This window comes from Ahaetulla prasina, chromosome 10 (genome assembly GCF_028640845.1).
Source record: "Ahaetulla prasina isolate Xishuangbanna chromosome 10, ASM2864084v1, whole genome shotgun sequence".
In the NCBI taxonomy this organism is placed as follows: Eukaryota; Metazoa; Chordata; class Lepidosauria; order Squamata; family Colubridae; genus Ahaetulla; species Ahaetulla prasina.
This window is the reverse complement of record NC_080548.1, coordinates 14,795,602-14,815,310: the sequence shown is the minus strand read 5'-3', so window position 1 is coordinate 14,815,310 and position 19,709 is coordinate 14,795,602. Positions and strand designations below refer to the sequence as shown.

The window sequence follows — 19,709 nt, the reverse complement described above, 5'->3', positions numbered from 1 at the left end:
GCTTTCTTTTAAAAATATAAATCTGCTAAAGAGAGGAAAAGGCCTGGCACAGTACATTTCTCAATACAATGGTACCTGGGTGTTAGACAGCTTCGAAACTCATCGTATTTGGGACTCGATGCATTTTGACCTGAAAATGTCACGTCCTGGTACTCATTGTCTGTTTGGTACTTGAGGCACTGCAAAAGGAAGTGCGGGGTCAACTGCAGGGAGTGGGCAAGAAGTCAGCCATGCTGGGATGGTCACTGTAAAAGGAAGTGAGGGACAGCCACGGAGGGAGGACAGGAAGTCGGCCACGCTGAAAATGTTGCTGACATCGGAAAAAGGTTAGATAGGAAGTTCTTCCTGACCGAAACAAAAGGTCACATGGCAAGTCACATGGTTTGTTTGGTATTTGTCCTCCCGGAATCAATTACACATAATATCGGATATTAATACAATTAATGCATACCGGACATTAATGCAACTGAGCGCATCCAGAAATATTTCACAAGAAGAGTCCTCCACTCCTCCGCTCGTAACAAATACCTTATGCCACCAGACTTGAAATTCTGGGTTTAGAAAAATTAGAACTACGCCGCCTTCGGCATGACTTAAGCATAGCTCATAAAATCATCTGCTACAATGTCCTTCCTGTCAATGACTACTTCAGCTTCAACCACAACAATACACGAGCACACAATAGATACAAACTTAAAGTGAACCGCTCCAATCTCAACTGCAGAAAATATGACTTCAGTAACAGAGTTGTTAATGCCTGGAATGCACTACCAGACTCTGTGGTCTCATCCCAAAATCCCCAAAACTTTAACCTAAGACTATCTACTGTTGACCTCACCCCATTCTTAAGAGGTCTGTAAGAGCACCAGCGTGCCTACCGTCCCTGTCCTAATGTTCCCTTTAATTGTATTCACTTTATGTATTCAATTCTTATATTATTTAATATGTACTTGACAAAATAAATAAATAAATAAATTAAGGACAAATACTGAGATACCACTCTATGTGGTTTATTTAAAGTGGGGGATATTAAAAAGATGACAGCCTAAAATGAGATTTCCCCTGCCAAATGACTCAGATGGTTCTTGCAGGAAAGCAGCTTTTTTTCCTATCCTGCTAATCCCACACCTGTTATCTGCTGAGCCCCAGAGAACACAAGTTATTTTTTTGGCTTCCCATACTTATCTTGCACCAGGCTCCCTGCCAAAGTGCTCAGATTCTACCTATAGCAGTGAAGGCAGCTATTAGTTTGTAATGGAATGTGAGAATGACCTTGGAAGATGGAAGGAAGAGAAGCTGCCCAGGAAAGAATCAGATAGAAGGGAGAGAAGCCCACAAATGAGTAACGGGCAAGAAAGAAACTTAAGAAAGGATCCACCATAAGTAACCAGGTGGTAAAAAGAAACTGTGGGAGATTTGTACTTTCAGGCTTGCATGTTTCTGTTCATATTATAATAAGAAGTTTGAATTAGTTCATCTTGTGTTTCCTGTCTGGTCTAACTTGGGAGGCTGACATGGCTCTGATGTCACGTGAGGACGAGGCATTTAAAGAGTGTATCACTCTCATTCTGTGTAAAGATTTGTTCTTACAACTTCACTTATGGAGAAAGGCCAATTTAAGAATCATGATTTCCTATCTGAAGGGGTGGGGAGCATCATTAAGCTGTTACTGGGAGGGTGGTTGGGAGGAACAGAGCAATAAATATGTTTAACCTTCTTTAACCTTATCGTACATCAGTTAGCTCCAAAGTACGTTTCCCTTCTTGCTTCCTGGTTGAGCTTGTTTGCTTTTGATAAATAGCAAAGGAACATGGCCTGACTTTGCCAGGTCTTGCTATTCGCTTCAAGTCAGTCAGCGCTACGACCCTGATGGTGAGGTGGAAATGGCGGGGAGGGAGAAAGCAAAGAACTTTTCAATAAAGGAGAATATCTGTAGCTCAAGGTTGAAATGAGGGGTGCTTGGTGCCTTCCGAGCTTGGTGGTTTTCTTGCAGACCTTTCATTACCCAAAATAGGTAACATCGCCAGTGCTAGAAGAGGGTGGGGTTTGCACTCAGCTTATACATGCTGGCTGGAGAATTCTGGGAGTTAAAGTCCCCAAGTCTTGCCCTATGACCAACTGGAGGAGTTGGTCTTAAAGGTTCTTTGCTTGGGCTGTTTACTGTTAAGCTTGTTTGGCAGTTCCTCAATTGGGGTATTGTTTACTTCTTGATTGTTGGACTGATGCTAATAGTAAATAGCCCAAGCAAAGAACCTCTAAGACTAACCCCAACAACACTGTGCAAGCCACTAGAACAGTGCTGGGGAAACTTTTTGGCAGCGAGTGCCGAAATGGGAGCATGCACGCATGGGGGAGTGCCGGAAACTGGAAGAGCAGTTCTGTGGCACACATGTGCATGCCAGGAACCTGAGGTTCCGGTTTCCAGCATGTGCATGTGTGCCAGTCACCCGGTCTTCCGGTTTTTGGCATGCATGTGCACGCAAAGACCAGTTGGCCGGCATGCATATGATCACCAGAAACTGAAAGCTCAGCTTCCTGGCATGCACGCCAGGGAGCTGCTCTTCTGGTTCCGTGACTCCTGAGGATGCGAAGACCAGCTGGCCAGCATGCATGCGCACGGCAGAACCCAGAGGAGCAACTGGCAATGGCTGGCATGCCCAGAGAGATAGCTCTATGTGCCACTTCCGGCACGCATGTCATAGGTTCGCCATCACAGCACTAGAATATAAACTGAGAGCAAACCCCACACCTCTACTAGCACTGATGATGTTACCTAGTTTGGATAATGAAATGTCTGCAAGAAAACCACAAAGCTCAGAGAGGACCAAGGACTTCTGAAAGAATTTTTCATCACCATGGAGTAGAAATGTTATCTACCCATCCTTCAGTAGGCAGATAACGAGTCTGAGATGAAATGGACTATCTTATTCTATCTGGTAACAAAGCCTAACAGATTTACATACTTTGCATGGCTCTTGGATGGTATTGGCATCAAGAGAAGAACCCTACAGGTGGTCCTCAACTTATGGCCACAATTGAGCCCAAATTTATGTTGCTAAGCAAGACAGTTCCCGGATTTTGCCCCGTTTTACGACCTTTCTTGCCACAGCTGTTAAGTGAACCATTGCTGTTGTTAACTTAGTAACACGGTTGTTAAGCTGGCGGGGGAAATTCTGGGAGTTGAAGTCCACACATCTTAAAACGGTTAAGATTGAAAAGCACTGCTCTACTTTGTTGGCCAATTAGCCCAAGGCCTACTGGGTACTGGGGGCACCCATTTGCTCAGAATTCTCCAACCAGCAGTGCCAGGCCCTTTGACTCACCTGGTTTCTTATCTTAAACAATGTTTAAAGCAAACATGATGAAGCTTCCAGCATAGCTTTTATTTGCAAGAGTGCTTGCGTGCTTCAAGGGGTTGCTTAGAAAATAATAATAATTTTAAAAAGCAGGTAATTGCACCCAGAATTCTCTTGGAAGGGTGCCCACCTGCCCAGAGAAAGAACAAATAAAAACAAGGGAGAGGCATACATTGGGGGGGGGGGAGGGGAGGAATTAGAGAGGATAGCAGGAAGCTTTTCTGCTCTAATGATGTCTCATTACAGCTATTTTATGAATGGGCCAATCTTCTGCTGCACCCCCTCCTGGAATGCCATTTTGGGATGCTGCCCACCACACGCTTCCAAATTCCAAATTTAATCCCCCAGCCCCAAAAGGTTGGGGACCCCTGACCCCTAGGTTAACCCAGCGGCTGGGAAATATTGTTTCAGAAACAATTAATAAAACGCACACCGCCCTGGAGTCTGCCAGGTTCCCTTTGAAACGTGTGAGTAAATTGAATGCTTTAATGAGGCAACATTATTCTTTTCAAGCACAGAAAAGAACCCAGAGGAGCAAAATATTTTTCGGCTGGGGACAAAGGTGGGGTGACAGCCTATCGCTTTCCTTCCCTTTTACCGCGCAGGAAGTTTAATAATTCCTTTGATTACTGCACTGAGCCAGCTAGCCATGAAGAATAAATCACAACAGTACACACACAGAGAGAATAAAAATGCCATTAAAAAGATCAATAGCTGATCCTATGTGCAAGCACACCTAACTATGCGTACGGAGACACACCGGGTGTATAATTACTCGGCAGCAAAATGAAGGATATACTTCCTACAGCCTTGAAGAACTGTAATTTACTCTTTTAGCATTAGTTATCAGAGCTGAATCATCAACCAGGGTTAACAAGCTAGAAGATGTGTGGTTCATCTCATACGTGCCTATCTGAGTGATTTGCATAATGGCCAGGTTCATCTACAAAAACGTAATAGGGCTTTTTGGGTCTGGCTGAGAGACCATGATTTATAAAGCATCATTTACATTTAGCATACACTTAGCTAAAAGAGTATTTAAAAAAAAAAACCACCAACAACAAAGCTTTTAATATCATTTTAGAAGTCTTCCAGGCCACTATCCACGGAAGATGGAAATCTCCGTATCGGACTTGGAGTTGAACACCTTCAAAGGCAGCTTATTCCTGCTCTGCCTATTCTACATCGTAGTTAACCTGAGAGTTAATTCTGACCTTATGTTACCGTTTTAAAATGAGTTTCAGAGTGCACAGTGACAAAGCCGATATTTTCTTCCATCGGCTCATTGCCTCTGCTTCCCAAAGACTCATTAGTAGGAACCTGGGGGGAGGGGGGGCTGCGTTCAGAATGAAAAGTAGACTTCCATCAGCCCCTGCCAATGTGGCCAAAGCTTCAGGGCAAAATTGTCCCCAGTGCTAAGAACTCTTGTTTTGGCTGATTTCTTATTGAAATTTAAAGAGACAGGGTGATCCAGTTCCCAACAATTTCCTGCTAGCACTGCTGGCTTCCTGCACTTGTCACAGAAAACATCACCAAAGGGATGCAGATGTTTCCCAGACCGTCTTCTCACATCCCTACTTATGCTCCAGAGCAGGGGTCTCCAACCTTGGCAACTTTAAGACTTGTGGACTTCAACTCCCAGAATCCCTCAGCCAGCAGTTCAACTCCCAGAATTCCTCAGCCAGCTTTGCTGACTGAGAGATTCTGGGAGTTGAAGTCCACAAGTTGCCAAGGTTGGAGACCCCTGCTCCAGAGGATGCTTATCAAGAACTTCATGGCTGCTGTTAGGGACTCAACTAGATGCCTTCCAGATGCTTCATCAGGTCGTGATAGCTGGGGAATGATGGAAGTTACAGTCCAAAACATCTGGAAGAGACCAGGTTGTTTTCTCTGCCTAGATTTTTGGACTTTTGACTCTGCTATTTTATCTTACGGGCCAGGCTCAGGCACCCTGGCAGCCAACTTTCTTCTACCTCGCTGCTCCCTGCAAGTCACCGTTCCTTATCAATGCTTGTCCTCTCTTTACGTTTGTCCTTTAGAATGAGTCTGCACCAGCCTGCGGTTTGCTAAGCCCGCTCGGTGGCACCGACCACACTGCAGTTGTTAAAACCCAGCACATCGAAGGAGCAAAAGGGCAAGATTGATCACACACACACACACACACACACACACACACACACACACACACACGCGGTCTTGCAGGTTGAGGGAATCCAACCTTGCTTTGCAAAGGGGGAATAAACACACACCAGATCTCTTCGAGACATCAATTTCATACCCCTCTCCGGCAATTTCATACCCCTCTCATGTTTTATTGTCATTTACATAGACTGTCTTGTAGAAACAAAGATTTTCTCTCTCTGTGTGTGTCTCTCTCTCCCTTTTCTACCTGCTTGGACCATTTTACCTGAATCCAACCACACTTTATTTCAAGATACAGGTCTGGTCACAAACAAGCAACTCTAAAACCAGATCCCTCCCTGAAAAGCAAGCTGACCCTCAAGATTTAAATCTAGATCTCCCCAGAGGTGCAGCTCAAATCCAAGACTGCTCCCCCCCTCCCCATGTCATTCCTTGCAGTCTAAACCCCCCCCCCCACCCTCCAGAGGTGAGGAAAAGCAGTCCCAGCTGCTTTACCCTGGGGTCCCCCCCCCTTCTTCTTCTGCCCCCCCTTAAAACAGCCCTCCAGCCCTGGCAAGCGGGCCGTTTCTTCAGCCCAGCGCCAGGAAGAGGAAACCTCTTGCTCGCTCGCTCTCTTTTTCTTCCCCCCTAAGCCAGCACCACCCAGCCAGGTTTCTCAACTCCCTTCGGAAGAGGAGGCACCGCCAGCCCCCCACCCACCCACGCCGTCCCCGAGGGAGCAGGCTCCTGAGGGGTTTCGGAGAGCCGCTCCTTGATCGGATTGACGAGGAGGTTCGGATTACTTTCATTAAGGAGGAAAAGCTCTCCGGGACGACGGTGCCCTTGAATAGCTCCCAGCACATGCAAGCCGGAATGTCGCTTCGGGCCAAGGGCTATTATTACGGGGACGGCGGTCCCAAGGCGGAGCAGAGCTTCCGAAAGCTCCATAAACGTCCCTTTCACCAACCGGGCGGCCGGGGGTGGGGAGAGATAACAGTTCATCTCCGGTGTTTTTTCCTCAGCTTGAGGAATGGCGCCCCCGGGGACGGGTTGGGGTCGGCCCCCGCCTCCCGCTCTTTCCAAGCCACGCTCGCTCCTTTGCTGACGGGGAGGGGGGGGGATGTCCGAGCCCCGCGCGGGCTGCTTGAGGCTGCCTTATTCTTCGGTTCGTACGAACCGCCAGATGCGGCTCCAGAGCGACCCTCGCGGGGTTTGGGGAGAAGAAGTGGGGTGGGGTGGGGGAGCGCAGTCCCAGGCCGACGCTGGAAGCAGTGAGCTCGGAGCTCCGCTCAGTCAGCCCTGCGGGGGCTCAGGCCGAAAAGTCGGGGAGCGGGGACGGGAGGCTGCAAGTCAGGTCGAGGCGATGCTCCGCTCCCTTCCCCACGCGACGCCGGGGAAGTCCCGCCCGCCTCTGGCTGGCAGCCCCCGGGCCGCCCCGCCGCTCACCTCCGCCGCGTCCAGCTCCATGTCGACCAGCTCCACCTCGGGCCAAGGTTCCGCTCCCAGCTGGGCGAGCGGCATTTTGCGGCCGCTTTGCCTAACGAAGGGCTGGCTCCTCGGAAGGCTCGGAGTCCTGCGGGCAAGGAAAGGCAGGGCAGGGCGAGCGGGACTCTCCTCTCGAGCCGGCACACTTTGCGCGCCTCGCGCTCCCCCTCCGCGGCGTGGGGCGCCTCGCAGCTCAGGAAGCCGAAGGCGGCGTCCAGCGCCGGCCCCTTGGCGCCCGATTGCTTGCCGCACGACTGGCGGGGAGCGGGAGGGAGGAGCTCCGCGGCAGTCTTCCCCCGGCTCCCGACGACGCCTCCCTTCCCTGCCTGCCTGCCTGCAGCCCGGGCTTGCTCTGCTCCGGGCGGCGCGCGGCTGGCTGCTCCCCGCTTTTGGAGGTAGCAGAGCGGCTGGTCGAAGCTCCTCCTCCTCCTCCTCCTCCTCTTCTTCTTCCTCCTCCTCGCTTTCCTGCTTCCCAGCCGCTCTCGCTCGGTTAGCGAAGAAGGTGGCCGCGTTCCCACGACATCGTGACTCGTTTATTTCCTCTTCATTTCCAACCCCTTTGCGTTTCTGCGCGCGGCCAACCCGGCCCTTTTTGCCGTGACCAAGGGAGCCCCGCTTTGTTTCATAAGCCCCTGTGAAGGGTGTCTGGTAGTTGTGTGCGAATTCACAGGACACGGCGAAAAACGAACCGTGGGCTTACGCGTTCCAATTTTTCTGGGCTGGGATAACGGACTGCACCATTAATCACGGGGGTGGGCGGGTGCGTGGGAACGTCCCACATGCTGGGCTAAAAAAAAGGGGTGGGTGGGAATTCAGAGTTGGTGCGACCTCCATCCTGTGTCCTGCGCTATAAACTAGGATGCTAAAAATCGTAGGTTCAGGACAGGGGTGAAATCAGTGGTGGGTTTCAAAATTTTTTTACTACCGGTTCTGTGGGTGTGGCTTGGTGGGCGTGGTGTGGGGGTGGCTTGGTGGGCGTGGCAGGGGAAGGATACTGTAAAATCTCCATTTGCTCCCATTCAGCTGGGACTTGGGAGGTAGAGAATAGATGGGGGTGGTGCCAGTCAGAATTTTTACTATCGGTTCTCCAAACTACTTAAAATTTTCACTACCGATTCTCCAGAACTGGTCAGAATCTGCTGAAACCCACCTGTGCCTTGAATGGTGTGTGGTTGAGTATGAATTCACAGGACACGGTAAAAAGCGAAACGTGGGGTTACTCGTCCCCATTTTCTGGGCTGGGATAACAGATTGCACCATTAATCACGGGGTGGGGGTGGGGGGTGGGAACGCACCACATGCTGAGCTAAAAAAAAGGGGGGGGCAATTCAGAGTTGGTGTGACCCCCATCCTGTGTCCTGCACTATAAACTAGGATGCTAAAAATTGTAGGTTCAGGACGGGTTAAATCCAGCAGGTTCTTACAGGTTCTGGAGAACCAGTAGTTCAATTTTGAGTAGTTCAGAGAACTGGCAAATACCACCTCTGACTGGCCCCAGAGTGGGGTGGGAATGGAGATTTTGCAATATCCTTCCACCGAGAATGGGGTGGAAATGGTCAGTTACATTAAGTGACTCGACTTACGACCATCATGACTTACAATTGGGTGGGTTTCAAAACCCATCACTACTGGTTCGCTTGCATGCGTAGAAGCGGCTGGGTGGCTGGACAGAGCCTCCCACTGCCGCTACCGGTTCCCCCAACCCCGGGCGAACTGGTAGCAACCCACCACTGCTTTAAATGGAAATTCCAGACTATTAGAGGATTGTCTGTATTTATTTATTAAATTTATACCACCACCACCACATCTCATGGTTCAAGGTGACTTAGGGCAGATGTATGGAATACACTCCAGTATTTTGCTGCTTCTCAGTCTGTTTCATTGTTGCTTGAATTATTAGCATTTGTGTGCTGTTTGTGTCTCAGAAGGAGACACAATAGGGAATTCAAAATTCATATGTAGGTCCTATGGCCCCTTTTAAATAATTTTACTGACAATCGATAAAAACCAGTTACTCACATCTGATTGACATCAATATCCAGCCACAATTTTTACTATCATAGGTCACATTGATGGGAAATAGAGTCTATGGACTAGGTGTGGTAGAGGTTGGAGAATGAATTATTAAAGAATACATTCTCATTTGTTCTTCATTTATTGTCAGCTCCTGCTGCAATTAAGATGTTCATCTGTGAAAACAGCACAATTTTTCTTTGTCCTATTTGCGGTAAAATATTTCTTTGACTACCCTTCCTAAGCAGGCGATCTTAAGCTTGAAAACGTACTTTTCAAGTGAAGAGTACATTTAACTGTGGTTTTTTTTATGTCATTTGCAAAGGTATAAGACACATCTTCCAAGAAGAAATGTCAGTGAGGACAGTTGCCTAACAACACAGAGAGAAAAGATGAATAACATTTCCAGGAAATGAAGGGTACCTGTAGTGGCACTTTTCTTTCTTTCCCTGAAATAAAAGATGGATATGCTACCCCCATGGAGCTTGTCTGCTACAATCATGCTTAGAGAAAGAACACATGGAGAACATGACTGCCATTCAAAGTTCTGTTATCTCCTTTGATGTGAGCAAAAAGAAGAGAGGAAGGCGGTTTGGTGTGTGTCAGTGAAGGCAAACACAATGTGGCAAGTGGAATTGGCTGCTGTCTCTAGCGCGCAAAGGACTGGATGCCAGAACCTTAAGCCAAAAGGCAAGTTTGAGAGCCGCGTTTCTCAATCTTGGCAACTTCAAGAGGGTGGACTTCAACTCCCAGAATTCCCCAGCCAGCATGGACAAAGGTTGAGAAACAAAAAAGAATTGAATGCCAGAATGTCCTCCCATCACCTCTACTGTTAGGAAGATTTCATGGGGCTCCTTATTTACAGAGACTTTACTCTCGCCCATGTCCTCATAGCAGGGGTCCCCAAACTTGGCAGCTTCAAGACTTGTGGACCTCAACTCCCAGAATTCTAGGAGTTGAAGTCCACAAGTCTTAAAGCTGCCAAGTTTGAAGACCTCTGCCTTATAGGATACCCTTTCTTTGATGCCCCTATGTGGTCAGCCAGTAGCCTGCGGAGATAACAATGGAGTCAGATAGCGATGAGGCTGAGGAAGAACATGGGCCAGTCCTGGAGGCTGGGGAAGGCCCGGATGAGGGATCTGCATCGGAGGCAGAGGTGGGGCCAGGGCCATCGGGGAGTGATGTGCGGACTCCAGAGCCTCCAGTGGCTGACAGTAGTGAGGCAGAGAAACAGGAGGAGCCTGTTCCTAATGCACGCATGAGAAGAGCTGCCAGAAGGCCAGAGCAGCTCAAGCAAAGAGGACGACTCAGGAGTAGGGCCAAGAGATGATTGGCCCCTCCCATAAGGCTTAAAACAGACCAGCAACGGCGTTTGGGCTTTGCCGGAAAACAACGTTGGTAGCTTCGTCTGCTGCTTCATCTACGTCTTGCATTTATTTTTGTGACTTTTGAACGTTTGCCAAGAAAGGCCTTTGGCAGTTTGCCTAATTGGACCAAGGTTTGCAATAGGACTGAGGAATTTGAATTGGGAGGAATTTGCTTTAATTTAGTTGGACTATGCTGAGAATGAGTTAATTCTCAGCTGTTCTAATAAAGTTTGTTTGTTTTTACACTGACTGAGTTTCCTACTACCTACTTGGGCCTGGGTCACAACAGCCCCAAGATGTGCTCTGATCACTCCAAACATTTCCAAATATGTGGGTCATGCAAATATTTCCAAATATGAGGGTCATGCGTTTATTATTTCTTAAGGGATGTAACCCTACGCTCATATATCAAGTAGCCAATTATCTTCACCAAGTTACACATCTACACAAAACTTTTAATTAAATAATCTAATTTTATTGCCTTTTTTTCCCCTTTTCCTAATAACAAACGAAAACTTCCTTTTTACAACCCTGTGTAATCCCTTAATTCGGGATAGAATTGGAGCAACCGTATGGAGCTGGCCGGATAACCTCCCTGACACCACAGTTTGCAGCAGATATTTTTTTCTTTGCGCCCTGAGAAACATCTGCTTCTGAGAAACATCTGCTTTGCATTGCGCCCTGAGAAACATCTGCTGCTACCTAGGATTGAACTCTTAAGCCTTCTGAGTGGGAGGCAAGCACAGAGGTGGGTGTCACATACTGTAACAACCAGTTCTCCCAGCACCAGAAATGTGAGCACATGCGAGTGGTGTCAAAAAACACTTCCCTCTCTCTCTCTCTCTCTCTTTCTCTCTCTTCTGCATCTCTCTCTCTCTCTCTCACTGTCTCCAAGTCCCACCACCTTTGGATTCAGTTAAGGGAGTCAAAACCCAATAGTTCTGAAGAACATCAGACGGTGGAAAACTGCTCTAATATGTGATAATTCCTGGGATTCAGGAATTGCTAAGCAAAGATGGCTTCTTAATATGCTGTGCAAATCCAGTTGTGACTCTCAAGCAGAAGGTGCAAGAATTTAAAAGGGTTACGGTAGAAGAACGCAGTACTGCAGGCTACTTTTGTTGATCACCGGCTGCCAGCACTTGGGCAGTTTGAGTCTCACCAGGCTCAAGGTTGACTCAGCCTTCCATCCTTCCAAGGTGGGTAAAATGAGGAGCCAGATTGTTGGGGGCAATAGGCTGACTCCGTAAACCGCTTAGAGAGGGCTGTAAAAAGCACTACGAAGTGGTATATAAGTCGAAGTGCTATTGCTGTCGTCATCAACTTAGTTGCCCAATTTTTTCATTAAAGGAAAAGTCTAAATTTTACTGTGATTTAGGGCACAGTTATTACCAAATTAATTGGTACTAAATTCATCTGGAATCTTTAAAAATACATTGCTTTTATCTGTCTTTGATGTATACCTGTACACTGTTGATACTTCTAGGAAGAAGCGTTTTCATGCCTGCAAACAGCAGAAGATGGCATTCGAATTTCCATGCCCCTCTTAATACTTATCACAACTGAAAACACCAGGAAAAGTGCTTTCACAGGAGACCGGCTGCTCCTTTGAAGTCCTGCTTTTAGAATGCTGCTTCACAATATCAATTTCCCTGCAACCGTGTAAGCATGTGATTATATTTAGATGCCTTTGTTTGTAAATCTTTTATTGGAGGAAGGAAATACATGAATACAACACCATTATTTAAATGTAAATTGGTTCAGTTCCCATGAGGTGTTTTTTTTTTTTACTGGTGGAATACAGAAAGCTGCAGGTTAAAAAAATTCCAATATAATTCAGATTACTTCAAACCCCTACACGTGTTTCTTGTGCCATTTAAATTGGTTGGGTTAATTAGGGAATCGTAACTTGTGCTATGGGTTTCAGAACTGGAGAAATATATTTAATCTTTTGAGTCCCAGTTTTCGTCTTGATTCTTTTTTAAAAAAGCAAATTACACTGCTATTTGGAAATGCAGAGAACCAAGAGCTGAGAAAATTCATCGTGACCTCTTGATCATTCTGAACTCAGGGTCCGCTGTAATTTCAAAATTCATTCTAGCTATTTTTAAGAGCATGTTATTTACAGGTAATCCTCCACTTACAACCATTTGTTTAGCAACCAAAGTTACAACAGCTCTAAAAAAAGTGTGTTGTGATTGCTCCTTGCACGGGTGGTACAATTGTTTTGGGGTTTTTTTAGTAAAAAAGTTTTATTTTTACAATCATGTCAAACAATTTATTCAATGTACAATTATATACATTTAGTCGGGCCTGCCCAGTCACCACCCCCCTTTTTAACACTCCCCTCTTCTACCTTCTTTTACTATCCAAATCTTCCTCTCCTTCTCTTATCTACATCCTCTCCTCCCTCCACCCTACACCTTCCTTCTCCCTCTTCTACCCCTCTTCCTTCCTCTTCTCCTCTTTCCTACCTCCTACTCTCTCTTTTCTCCCTCCCCACCGTTCTAAAATGGTAACTGGGCAGACCCAACCCTACATTAATTATATTTATACATCTTCAATAATCCCTGTACATTCACCATCACTCCATCTCTAGCCTCAACCCCCCGATTCCTCTCCCCCATACCCCCCACCCCCCACCCCGACTTCCCAGAACAAAATGCAGGGTATCAAAACTAACAATCATAATCTAAAATAATTCCTAAATTATAATCTCTAGTCTCTCCACACTTAATCACACTCTCAATTCCCCTCTCCTTCAGAAATATATCTAATACCAAATATTTCCTAAATTTACTCATATGCTATTCGATATTTTTTTATCTGATACTTATTTTGAATATAATCAATCCATATTTTCCATTCTAAAATATATTTTTCTTGTGTATAGTCTTTCAAATAAGCAGAGATTTTTGCCATTTCTGCCAGATTTGATACTTTAAGTGTCCATTCTTCAATTGTAGGTAATTCTTCTTTCTTCCAATATTGAGCAATCAAAAGTCTTGCGGCTGTTATTAAGTTCAAAATCAATTTATTTATTATTTATTTTATTTATTATTTAAATTTTTATACCGCCCTTCTCCCAAAGGACTCAGGGCGGTTCACAGCCAATTAAAATACACAATGATACAATAAATACAATTAAAATACAGTTAAAAAACTTATTGAATTGGCCAAGATTAAAATTTAGAATAAAAACCCATTAAAAAACCCATAAATTTAAAACTAACCCAGTCCAGCGCAGATGAATAAGTGAGTTTTAAGCTCGCGACGAAAGGTTCGGAGGTCCGGAAGTTGACGGAGTCCTGGGGGGAGTTCGTTCCAGAGGGCGGGAGCCCCCACAGAGAAGGCCCTTCCCCTGGGCGTCGCCAGACGACACTGTCGCGCCGACGGCACCCTGAGGAGTCCCTCTCTGTGAGAGCGCACGGGTCGGTGAGAGGTATTCGATAGCAGCAGGCGGTCCCGTAAATAGCCCGGCCCTATGCCATGGAGCGCTTTAAAGACGTTCACCAACACCTTGAAGCGCACCCGGAAGGCCACAGGTAGCCAGTGCAGCCTGCGCAGGATAGGTGTCACACGGGAGCCACGAGGGGCTCCCTCTATCACCCGCGCAGCTGCATTCTGGACTAACTGAAGCCTCCGGATGCCCCTCAAGGGGAGCCCCATGTAGAGAGCATTGCAGTAATCCAGTCGAGGCGTCACAAGGGCGTGGTGACTGTGCACAAAGCATCCCGGTCTAGAAAGGCGCAACTGGCGCACCAGGCGAACCTGGTGGAAGGCTCTCCTGGAGACGGCCGTCAGGTGGCCCCCAAAAGACAGCCGTACATCCAGGAGAACGCCCAAGTTGCGCACCCTCTCCATCGGGGCCAATGACTCGCTCCCAACAGTCAGCCGTGGACTCAGCTGACTGTACCGGGATGCCGGCATCCACAGCCACTCCGTCTTGGAGGGATTGAGCTTGAGCCTGTTTCTCCCCATCCAGACCCGTCGGCTTCCAAGCACCGGGACAGCACTTGATAGCTTCATTGGGGTGGCCCGGTGTGGAAAAGTACAGCTGGGTGTCATCAGCGTACAGCTGGTACCTCACACCGAAGCCACTGATGATCTCACCCAGCGGCTTCATATAGATGTTGAACAGAAGGGGCGAGAGAATCGACCCCTGCGGGACCCCACAAGTGAGGCGCCGCGGGGTCGACCTCTGCCCCCCCGCCAACACCGTCTGCGACCGGTCGGAGAGATAGGAGGAGAACCACCGATAAACGGTGCCTCCCACTCCCAATCCCTCCAACCCGCGCAGCAGGATACCATGGTCGATGGTATCGAAAGCCGCTGAGAGGTCTAATAGGACCAGGGCAGAGGAACAACCCCTATCCCTGGCCCTCCAGAGATCATCCACCAACGCGACCAAAGCCGTCTCAGTGCTGTAACCGGGCCGGAAGCCGGACTGGAACGGGTCTAGATAGACAGTTTCCTCCAGGTGCAGAAACTGATATGCCACCATACTCTCTACAACCTTCGCGAGCGGGTTGGAGACCGGACGATAATTACCTAAAACAGCCGGGTCCAGGGAAGGCTTCTTGAGGAGGGGCCTCACCACCGCCTCTTTCAAGGCGGCCGGAAAGACTCCCTCCAACAAGGAAGCGCTCGTAATCCCCTGGAGCCAGCCTCGTGTCACCTCCTGAGTGGCCAGCACCAGCCAGGAGGGGCACGGGTCCAGTAAACACGTGGTGGCATTCAATCTACCCAGCAACCTGTCCATGTCCTCGGGAGCCACAGGGTCAAATTCATCCCAGACAATATCACCAAGACCGCCCTCAGCCGTCCCGTCCGAATCGCCACAATTCTGGTCCAGACCGTCTCGAAGCTGAACGATTTTATCGTATAGATAACCGTTAAACTCCTCAGCACGTCCCTGCAGCGGGTCATCCCGCTCCCCCTGGTGAAGGAGGGAGCGGGTCACCCGAAACAGGGCAGCTGGGCGGTTATCTGCCGACGCAATGAGGGAGGAGGCGTAGCAACGCCCCGCTTCCCTCAATGCCACTAGGTAGGTCCTAGTATAGGATCTAACTAGTGTCCGATCAGCCTCTGAACGGCTGGACCTCCAAGAACTCTCTAGGCGTCTTCTCCGGCGTTTCATCCCCCTCAGCTCCTCGGAGAACCAAGGGCGGTTGGGATCTGCGCGGGTCAGAGGTCGCAGAGGCACGACACGGTCTAAAGCCCCAGCCGCAGCCCGTTCCCAGGCTGCGGCTAGTTCCTCTGCCGTGCCGTGAGCCAGATCCTCAGGAATGGCCCAAGCTCCGTCCGAAACCTCTCTGGGTCCATCAGGCGCCTGGGACGGTACCAGCGTAGTGGTTCCGTCTCCCTGCGGTGTTGGGTGGCGGTCAGAAAGTCCAGGCGAAGGAGGGTGATCTGACCATGACAAAGGTTCTGTGACTATATCTCTCAAGTCCAGATCCTTCAACCACTGACCAGAGATGAAAATCAGATCCAGTGTGCCTCCCCCGATGTGAGTAGGGCCATCAACTACTTGAGTCAGGTCCAGGGCTGTCATGGAGGCCATGAACTCCCGAGCTACTGTCGATGACGAGCCAGCAGATGGCAAGTTAAAGTCCCCATGACTAAAAGTCTGGGGTCTCCACTGCCACCCGGCAAGCACCTCCAGAAGCTCGGGCAGGGCGGCTGTCACGCAGCAAGGAGCCAGGTACGCGACCAGCAAGCCCATCTGACATCTATGACCCCACCTCACAAAGAGGGATTCACACCCGGCAATCTGAGGTACAGTGGCCTCCTTCGGCTCTAGACTCTCTTTAATAACAACCGCCACCCCCCCACCCCTACCCTGGGCCCTCGGCTGATGGGATGCACGGAAACCCGGTGGGCACATCTCAACCAGGGGGACACCCCCTTCAGTGCCCAACCAGGTCTCCGTAACGCCTATAATATCCGTGGCACCCCCCTGAATCAGGTCATGTATTAGGGGGGCCTTATTGGCCACGGACCGTGCGTTGCATAACATCAGACGAAGGCCCAGGCTCTGAGGATCTTGACCATCCGGGGAACGGGAGAAGTCAGGGGGATCGGGGCACGCCATCGCCTGTATACATCGAACGCGTGACCCCTAAACCGATGCGATCCCCTTCCGCCATATCTGCCCCTCCCACTTACCGTGCAAATGGACTCACCTCATACAAAGGAACACACTCCCCTTAACCTCCGAACCCATTTGATAGTCGCCACGAGCATGCGCTGGAACTGGTTTCCCCGACGGGCTACCCCATCACCCGCCCTATCCCTCCCCTTAAAATTCCCTTAAAATCCCTCCCCTTAAAATTCCCTTAAAATCCCCCAATAAAAAACGACTAAAAGAGTTCATTAAAAATCCCCTAAGCCTCCTAGATTTCGCATGCCATCTCTCGGGTTCCAAAACCCGTCCTCAAGATGTGCCTCGATAATGTGGAGGGCCAGACCTCGAGAGAGGGAGTCTCGAGGGCAAGAAGGTCCGCGTTGAAAATCTTCGCATGAATAAATAAAGTACAAAACGGTCAGTAGTCCATCCAGGCCGGTCAAAATGTCAAGGTGTTATTGTAGCGCAGTTATTATAGCAAGGTTAGGCTCTCTGGCTGGCGAGATGAACCGTGGACTTCCAGGGCTCCATGGGGCCGTTATTCTGCCCTCTAACCTGAACGGTCCCACTTGCCCCAGGTACAGATGACTAGCCATTCTCCATCAAGTCAGTCAGTTGGTGTTAAAGTCAGTCAATATGGGCCTTGATGTCAGGGACTCCATACCCAGTTGCTCCGGGCCTGCTCCAGGCCTGATCTTGAACAGTCCTAGGCCGAGCTGCGAGGATCTAAAGAGGTCAGCCACACCTCCGAGTCCTCCTCCGAGGGGCGAAACCTCCAGATGGCAACATCTGACCCTCCGCCACTATCACTCAGCGGTCGGTCTTCTGCCTCCTCCTCTCTGGTATTGATGGAAAAGCCATTCTCAGGCATTGATCGAAAACCCTCGGTCCCTGGGAATGGGGGCCATCCGCCGCCATCGCCGCCGGTACCCGGAAGCCAAGCGCGGCCGCCTTGGCCATCACCCCCGCCAGAGGCCCAGCAAGGCCCCAACAGAAGTCCGAAGGATGAGCCGAGGAAAACACCAGGCTCCAAGGGAGAGAAGTCCGGCCAAGTCCCATCCAGCGCCGTTGGAAAAAAGGCCCCCCTAACCCCTGGGGGAGGGGGCCGCCGCCGCCGCCGCCGCCACCGCCGCCAGACCCAAAGGTCCGCAGCGCCGGCCACGGCCACGGCCACCGCCCCAAGGAAGGTGGGGAGACGCCGAGGGAACTGCCGGGCCGCCGAGGAGGCCACCGAAGCTACCGAAAGGCCGCCACAGGACTGCAAAGCCGCCATTGGGCCGTCACTGGGCCGCCGATCTTCCCGCAGGCCCAGGCAGGCCGCAGCAAAAAACGCCGGGGCAGGGTCGCCGGAGCAGAGCCGCCGAGTCCGGGCAGAGCCGCCACCGAATAGCGTCAAAGGAGCCACCAGGGGAGCCGCCAGGCCGCCGGGCCCACCGCCAAACAACCACCGCCCCAGGAGACGCTGAGGGAAAAACCGCCGAGCCTACCGCCGAGCCTGTCAGCTGTTCCGAGGCTCGCGGCTCGGCGGGCCTCAGTCCAAACGCCTCCTCTGATGTTCCGCCGGAAGGGTCTGGGACCGGAGGGCTAAAAAAGACCCCCCTCTCGGTCCCAGACCCCCTGGAAAGGCCGCGGACCGCACCGCGAAGATCGTCACCGCGCCATCTTGACGCATGCGCAGAAGGAAAATTTAGTCTCTATAACTGTACAGTCCATAATTATTCCTAGTAAAAAGAACTGCGGAGTAAACTTAATCTTCTTTTTCAAAATATTCTGCATGATCCACCATACTTTAATCCAAAATGCTTTAACTTTTTTACAAGTCCACCATATATGGTAATAAGTGGCATCTTCACAATCGCATCTCCAACATTTAGCCTGTACATTAGGATACATACATGACAATTTTTTTGGGTCTATATGCCATCTATAAAACATCTTATAAAAATTTTCTCTCATATTTTGCGCTTGTGTAAATTTAACATACCTCACCCAAATTCTTTCCCAAGTTTCCAACATTATTGGTTGCTGAAAATTTTGTGCCCACTTAATCATACAATCCTTAACCAATTCAGTCTCTGAGTCTATTTCTACTAATACATTATACAACCTCTTAATATGCTGTTGGCCTTGATCTCTCATTTGTTTTAACAAATTATCCTCAATTTGCCTAACACCTATTTTTTGATCTAATTTCCATCTAGCTTGTAATTGTCCATATTGGAACCATGTATAATTTTTCCCTTCTTCCCCCATCTTTTCTCTAGATTTTAATTGTACAATTGTTAAGTACAGTATTGCAGGCAAACTCTGCCCGCAGCCTGAGTTCAATCCTGAGGGGGCTCAAAGTGGATTCAGCCTTCCTTCCTTCCGAGGTTGATAAAATAAGGACCCAGATAATTGAGGGGGGGAGGGATATGCAAATAATGTTTACATTGTAAACTGACCAGAGAGCACTGTAATGCGCTCCTTTAAATCCTAATTTTTATCCTAAAAATCCAGGAGATCCAGAAGGCCCTACGTCCAGCCAAGAAGAAGATTCTGTTATGGTCTGCCAGCAGCCTGCAGAGCTGGCAACAGAGTTGGACAGCGATGAGGCTGAGGTGAGAACAGGGCCATCAGAGAGTGAGGTGCGGACTCCAAAGCCTCCAAAGGCTGACGGTAGTGAGGCAGAGGAAGAGGAGGAGCCTGTTCCTAATGCACACATGAGAAGAGCTGCCAGAAGGCAAGAGCAGCTCAAGCAAAAAGGACGACTCGGGAGTAGGGCAAAGAGATGATTGGCCCCTCCCATAAGGCTTAAAACAGACCAGCAACGGCGTTTGGGCTTTGCTGGAAAACAACGTTGGTAGTTTCGTCTTCTGCTTCATCTACTTCTTGCATTTATTTTTGTGACTTCTGAACGTTTGCCAAGAAAGGCCTTTGACAGTTCACCTAATTGGACCAAGGTTTTCAATACGACTGAGGAATTTGTGTTGGGAGGAATTTGCTTTAATTTAGTTGAGCTACACTGGGAATGAAGTAATTCTCAGCTGTTCGAATAAAGTTTGTTTTTTTCACGGACTGAGTTTCCTACTACCTACTTGGTCTGGGTCACAACAGATTCATCGTAGAGTCCTTTAAGAAGAATCCACTGAAAAATTTGAAAATCATGGGTAAATGGAACCCACATGCCAAAACTATGAGGTGTGTAACACTATTCTGCGTCATGTTAAAAATCACAAACTCAGAAGAGGAGAAGGCAGC

General features: G+C 49.0%; 1 protein-coding gene across 4 annotated transcripts in view; it reads right to left on the bottom strand.

Annotated features, from left to right (window-relative positions):
• The window catches only part of RPS6KA1 (ribosomal protein S6 kinase A1), a 126,872-nt gene extending 119,547 nt beyond the window's left edge, over nucleotides 1-7,325 (bottom strand). Inside the window, exons 1-2 of one of the 4 annotated variants that reach the window (XM_058195212.1) lie at nucleotides 6,924-7,323; nucleotides 76-245 (exon numbers count right to left, since the gene is read on the bottom strand). Coding sequence is in view for 2 of the 4 variants with exons in the window: in XM_058195209.1 (XP_058051192.1) it covers nucleotides 6,924-6,998 (75 nt within the window). In the remaining 2 variants the exon portion in view is untranslated. Of the gene's footprint in view, nucleotides 1-75; nucleotides 246-6,923 lie in introns of all 4 variants that reach the window. The other 3 variants (XM_058195209.1, XM_058195210.1, XM_058195216.1) reach the window with 3 other exon arrangements.
• Nucleotides 7,326-19,709: the final 12,384 nt, after the last annotated feature.